General features: G+C 36.2%; 1 protein-coding gene across 1 annotated transcript; it reads left to right on the forward strand.

Moving 5' to 3' along the window:
- The first annotated feature begins 227 nt into the window (after window positions 1-227).
- On the forward strand, window positions 228-6,847 carry LOC114461186 (phenazine biosynthesis-like domain-containing protein 1). Its single transcript, XM_028443081.1, has 10 exons — window positions 228-368; window positions 494-593; window positions 1,557-1,655; window positions 3,146-3,255; window positions 3,340-3,369; window positions 3,444-3,532; window positions 3,698-3,789; window positions 4,956-5,039; window positions 6,481-6,543; window positions 6,624-6,847. The coding sequence occupies exons 1-10, from the start codon at window positions 285-287 to the stop codon at window positions 6,734-6,736; spliced, it is 864 nt and encodes a 287-aa protein (XP_028298882.1). The 5' UTR covers window positions 228-284; the 3' UTR covers window positions 6,737-6,847.
- Window positions 6,848-7,048: the final 201 nt, after the last annotated feature.

The following is a 7,048-nucleotide window of genomic DNA, read 5'->3' on the forward strand; positions in this document are numbered from 1 at the left end:
ATTTTTCATTTTAATTAACAAATTAATTAAATTAACAAATTTTGCGTTTTGAACACTTTTTTTCTTAAAGTGATTTTTTTTTTTTTTTTTTTTAAATTGAAAATGTGTTTGTTGATTGAATAATAAAGAAACCTCCATAGTCATGCCTCCATTGCCCATCAGGGGGCCGCGCCACACACTTTGAGAAGCACTGGGCTATAAAGGGAAGCTGAAAAGTTCAAACTCTACTGTCAGCAGTCGGCTGACCTCCATGTTGTTTTGTAGAGTTTTGTAACTTAGTAATAATGGAGATTCCTGTATTTACAGTGGATGCTTTCACTGATGTACCTTTCAGAGGAAACCCTGCTGCAGTTTGCCCACTAATGCATGTGAGTATTATAAGAACCTTTGCACTGATAAATAAGCACTAAATGTTCTGCCAGTGTGTAACATTGGGACACAGATGTAGTACAAACGTTCATGCATAAGCTTTTCTGTCCTGTGTTTCCTCCAGGATCTCAATGAGGATTTGTATCAGAAGATTGCAGCAGAGATGAATTTGTCAGAAACAGTTTATATCACCAGGATTGACCCCTCTGACAACTTTACCACAGGTATCTGTGTACGACAGCGTGTTATTAAAGATTATGACAGTGGGACATCATGAATTAATCTCGACAAGCTATACAAATTCAGAATTTTTAGTTCACGTTAATCTCTCTAAATAAATTACATTTGTTTTGGAATATTAAACCTGTTTAAAGGGATTACTATGGGGCGCTGATTGTAAAGTTGCAAATGCTAAAGTAAACTGCAACTTTTTGCAACATTTAGCAACAAACCATGCTTAAAAATTATATTATATATGTATATGTATATATCAGATAATATGTGTATTAGAAATTTACTTTTCTTGTAAAAATATAACATCAACGTTATATCTAAATCTAAAACATTTAGATTGGACATTTAGATTTAACATTTAAGATTTGCATTTCAAATTTAGATTTAACATTTAAGATTTACATTTAGGATTTAGAGTTAGCATTTAGATTTAACGTTTACATTTTAATGTAACATGTAAATTGAACTTTAGGAGAAAAGTTAATATCACAAATATTGCTCTTAAATTTGGTCAAAAGTAACATTAAAAAAAATTCACATATGTTTTTTTTAAACTTGGTTTGTTGCCAAATGTTGCAAAAAGTTAGTGAGTAGTGGCACATGAGGATACTTTTTTTATATAAAACAGCTGATCATTTCTACGTACAATTGTGTAACTATTGTATACATTCATCCATTTTTTATTCCTGCATGTCCTGATTAGGGTCACAGAGTGCTGAGGTCTATATATAGTTTCATGCTATATAAATTCACAGTAAATCTAGAGCGATTACTGCATTAATGTTTCTAGACTGAGGGGCAAAGCACAAAATCCGAATGGGAAACCAAAGACAGAATGGAGGGCATGAAGTGTTATATTTGGTAATATTTTAGTTCATTGTTATTTATATTACACACTTACTGTTTAAATGTTGGGTTGAACATCCAGGTAATGTTTGTCACTGTGAACACAGGATCCAGGTTTCGCCTGCGATGGTTTACACCAACCACTGAGGTCAATCTGTGCGGCCATGCCACTCTGGCCTCTGCAGCAGTGCTTTTTCAGTGTGAAAGTAAGTGTGAACACACACACACACACACACACACACACACACACACACACACACACACACACACACACACACACACACATTAATTCTGACATCATAGTCCTATTTTTTTTTATTTTTTTTGGTTAAATTTAGTCTGAATTAATTCACTTTTCAGTAAACTTAATTCACAATGATTTTGTTTGAATAAATTACAAAGATTAAAGAGTTGTACATCTGTTAATCTGATTTTAAAGATATATTATTCAAGGTAAAACGTGTGCGTCAGCTCATCTTTACAAGGCAGTGGTCGATTGGTTCATCACAGCAGAAATATCTTTAATGGCAACAATATGAACAAAATGTCCCAAACATCTTAATTCAGCTGTTCCCATCATTAATTAGCTTGAATTTAGTCTGGTCTTCAATAGGTGAAATAGTGAGAAAAATTCTCATTGGTCAGTGATGACTGCAGAGCTCCATTTAAAGCATTGTGAAGCTAAGGAAGTCAGTTTGAAACTATAGATGTCAGGAGTTCTCAACTGGTCTCAGCCTTGGACCCACATTTTGCCTCGGTCATTAAATCGAGACCCACTTTTTTTTTTAAAAATTCAACCAACCAAATTTAGTTTTTCAAAAATAGCAGTAGAAAACACACACATACTATATAATCTTTTTAAAAACATAAATGTATATATACAGTATATATTACTGTGCAACAGGCATTTCACAGCATGCCTCAACAAGAGTGACATTAAGTATTTATTTATTTTTGACCAGCTGTCTGCGACCCACCCAGTATTGGGCCACGACCCACTTTTGGCTCCCGACCAACCTGTTGAGAATCGCTGAGAATCTCTTAAACCATGTGTTTCTCAAATGTGGGTACGCGATGGCACTGCAGGGGCTAAGAAATAAAAGTATTACAAATATGTGGTTTTATAATGTTTATTTTTAGTTAAAATTTATAATAATACTATTTCCAGCAACACACAAAACGACAAGGAAGACACACTGAATGAGAGAAAAACACACAAGATCGCTACAAAACAGAAACAACCAGACAACACCATGCAGAAACACACACACTAAGAATAATGTAAATAATACCAACAACACACAAAGACGACGACAACAATAATGAAAAAGAATAATAAAAAGAACCGACAATAACAAAATACACAAAATGAGTCAGGAGGCACAAAATACTGTTTCTTTCCACTTATTTACAAAATGAGATTCTTTAAAATGTTTGTTATCGCTCATTGATTCTATCATTATGATCTATAGCTGGTTTTCACTGAATTCTCAGCAAAATATTGCAGTCGGACAAAGGGAGTACTTGGATTCAAAAGGAAGAGAAAGGGGTACTAAAGTAGTACAAAAGTTTGAGAACCACTGCCTTAAACTAAGTATCTAACCAGAACATGACATGCAGAGTTAAAATAACTACGTTACATCTGCTGCACATCAGGAGGTCATCATTAAGTACATGACACTGCATCTTTCTACAGACAACATAAATCCCACTGTTGTGTTTGAGACTAAGAGTGGAGATCTGCTGGTAACTCAGCAGGAGGGAGGATACGTCATGGACTTTCCTCTGAATCCACCCACCCAGCAAGTACAGTACTGGTACATTACCACTGATCCAGCAATAGAGCCTATTATTACTCACTTTTTTCCTTTTTAAACACATTTACTTTAGAATCCTGAAGAGTTCAGAGACATTGTTCAGGTCAGTGTTAACACAACTAACAGCACATCCCTTTATTGGTGTGGCCTGAGTGCTTATACCTGTGCGTAACACAGGCAGCAGTTGGAAACCATCCAGTTCAGGATGTTTGTTTGAGCTTCACCACAAAGAAACTGTTGATCCGACTGGCTGACACCTGTGACAGGTAACAACACAACACGTTATTGGCTCATGCTGCATGAGTACATTTAGTTTATTTACTGAACTTTTATCTAGAGTTTACTGTAAAAAAAAAAATAGATAAATAACAGAATTAAAGTCTCTCCCTTCCTTATTGGTGGATGTGTAATTGTGTGTGTTCTCTCTGTAGGTCCGTGCTGACTGACCTAAAGGTGAATTTTGCTGCTCTTCAGAGCAGTGAGAGCAGTGGACGGGTCAAAGGACTGATCATCACTGTCAAAGGTATCCAATGACTACAGCCTGACATCAGTGTTTGACTAGATCAGCAGGTTTGGTTGGACACATTCAAGATGCTTTCACTTTTACAGTCAATGTTCAACAGTGTAGCATCATGGGTAGTTTTTACACAGACAAATCTTACATTTTATCATTTACCTTTAGAAGACATTTTTATTAGTGGTGGGACAATAGACAGTTCACGATACGATAGACACTAATTATGGAGCGCCAATTGTAAAGTTGTGCATCCTAAAATAAACAGCAACTTTTTGCAACATTTAGCAACAAACCACGTTTAAAAAAAAACGTATGTGAATTTTTTACATTACCTTTGATCAGATTTACAGCAACATTTGTGATATTTTTTTTTCTCGTAAACATATAATGTCAATGTTAAATATGAAATCTAAATCTAAATGTTAAATGTTACGGGTGGAACGAATTATTTAGTTAAAATGTAAATTCACCGTTTCGATTTAGCATTTAACATTTGAATTTAACATTTAGCATTTAGATTTAACATTTAGATTAACATTGCCATTATATTTGTATGAGAAAAAAACTATCACAAATTTCACAAGTATTGCTGTAAATCTGGTCAAAAGTAACATGAAAAAATGTACATACATTTTGTTTATATAGTGTGTTGCTAAATGTTGCAAAAAGTTGCTGTTTATTTTAGCATGCACAACCTTACGATCGGCGCCGAATAGATAGTGGGCTGACGATAACAATGTGATATTTTAGAAAAAGGGAAAAAGACCCAAAAAATTTGCAATTGGAGAAACAACAATGGTTTAGATACAAAGAGGCAACTCATTAAGAATATATATATACTTTTTATTTTTTTGGACGAGTCCTTAATCAACAATATTAGCATGTTTACATTTTCTGGCAGCCATTTAGACCTTTGGACATTGACTATGTCTCCTGTAGTTGAAGAGACACATGTAGTAGTGATGGCAATATCGCGATACTAGTCATACCATCGACGATACAGCTTGCAACGTTTTGTAACCACAATATATTACATACATACAAATTGTCTCACCATTACTTTTTAATAATGTTGGATGTCTGTTGGAATTTTCCTCAGAAAGCACAATGCCACCCAATTTAAAAAAACAAAAAACAAAGTCTGCTTTACACACTGCTGTATCTGCCAACAGGTTCAGCAGACTCCTCACCACAACACGACTTTTACTCCCGATACTTTTCTCCATGGTTTGGAATCCCAGAGGATCCTGTCACTGGTCAGCGAGATGCTTTTTGAAGGCTTTTCTACGGTGGCCCAGAAGGACCACACAACACAACACACCAACAAAAGTTACAGCGGAAAAGAGGGAGGATTATTTTCCAAATAAAATACTCCATACCAGTTAGTAAACTATGGAAATCATGTTCATGAAGGGAAAATGTTCTTTAATTTGGTTTTTAATTGAATAGTATCTGTTTTTGTATTCTTTAACTGTCCATAATTGGCTGTGTGGGCCCCCCAAAAAGTATCCCGCTTTGGGCCCCAAGATGTCATGGTCCGGCCCTGACCGCCATGTGCTGTATGTGATTCAACCATGCATAAATACAATATTTATATGTGAAACCCGATTTTAAAAGTACTCGGATCGGGCCATGGCCATGCGTAGTATCAACAGAAAGGTCTGGTTTTTCCGAGTTCCAATATGTGCTTGGTTTTTTGGATAGAGTCTGAAATGGAACCGCTGGAGGCCGCAGAAGGTCGGTGTTTTCCTCTGTCAGGGGTAACCTTCGTCAAAGGACGGAATTACGATCCGCCTTGAACACAGAGTATTTTATTTTGAAAATAATTAAATTCAATTCAACTTTATTTGCATAGCGCAATTTACAACAAAGTAATCTCAACGAGCTTATCAAACAATAAAATCCATAATAAGAAAGAAAAAACCCAACAAGATCCACATGAACAAGCATTTAGCGACAGTGGGAAGAAACAACTTCCTTTTAACAGGAAGAATTCTCCAGCAGCCATCTGCTGTGACTGGTTGGGGTTAGTGGACAGAAGGACCAACAGAACAGGATAGAGAGATAGAACATCAGAGTGTCCCAGACTAGTTGAGCCGTGAACCTCACAGAGAAGGGCGAGGAGAAGGCACTGACTGCAGAAAAACATGATACATTATTATCAAGTCAAATTGCCTTGGCCTTGGGCCTCACTCCCAGTGGCCTAATCAATACTTATTGTAAAGGTGACAAATCTCTTCCTGTTTATTGGTAAGCTTTAGCAGCGACTCCAATGTCTGTAAATGTGACCGTTCACAGACGAGCCCATGTCCGCTTTAGCTGTTATGTTATGTTGTGATTCAGTCCTGTTTATGCGGACTATAAATCATAACCAGCTACATCAGAATTTGAATCTCTTCCTGTTTATTGAACTAATCAATGTAACCGATTACAGACGAGCCCATGTTCGCTCTAGGGATTAGATTAGATTATGATTCACACTGCATAATAAACTCCCCCCTTTTCTGTTGTGACTTTTGCTGTTATGTTGTGACTATTGTTGGTGTGTTGTGTGGCCCTTCTGGGCCACCGTATATTTTCTACATTGAAGCTGTTGTTTTTCTGTGCATTTACAGCACAAAGAGAATGAAGCGATCTAGCAAGTAGTAATGAGTTGAAGGGAAGCAGTAACATTTTTCTTGTTTTCTGTTCTTGCAGGTTCTGCTCACACCGTTCTGGGTAGCTACTGGTCCAGCAAACTGGGAAAGATGAAAATGCTGGGTCTGAACTTTCACTGAACAAATCTAAATTGTAATGTTTTCAAAAGGTACTCATTAGGGATTCATGTCGTGTCTGTGCAGCTTACCAGTGCTCTAGGAGAGGTGGGCAGCTGGACCTTGAAGTGAGAGACGACGGAAGGATCAACATATGTGGACAAGCTGTCATTGTGCTGAAGGGAACAATCAAACTATAATCGCCTATATATATATATATATATATATATGCAGAGTTACCGTTTATTTGCATGTACGCAACTACTTCACGTCAAAATGACCAAAAATAAATAATAAAAAGGTTTCAATCAGAGGTGTAAAGAGTACTGATATATTCTAATCAAGTCTAAGTACTGGTACTTGAGTGAAATTATACACAAGTACAAGAAAAAAGTCGTACATAAAATACTCAAGTACAAGTAAAAAGTAACTCAATTAAATAGTACTCAAAGTAAAAGTTACTTTCACCCCCCACGTTCATTTTTGGAATAAATGTTGCCACGGTTCCCTTG

The sequence above is a fragment of the Gouania willdenowi genome, chromosome 3 (genome assembly GCF_900634775.1).
Source record: "Gouania willdenowi chromosome 3, fGouWil2.1, whole genome shotgun sequence".
NCBI classification, from domain to species: domain Eukaryota; kingdom Metazoa; phylum Chordata; class Actinopteri; order Blenniiformes; family Gobiesocidae; genus Gouania; species Gouania willdenowi.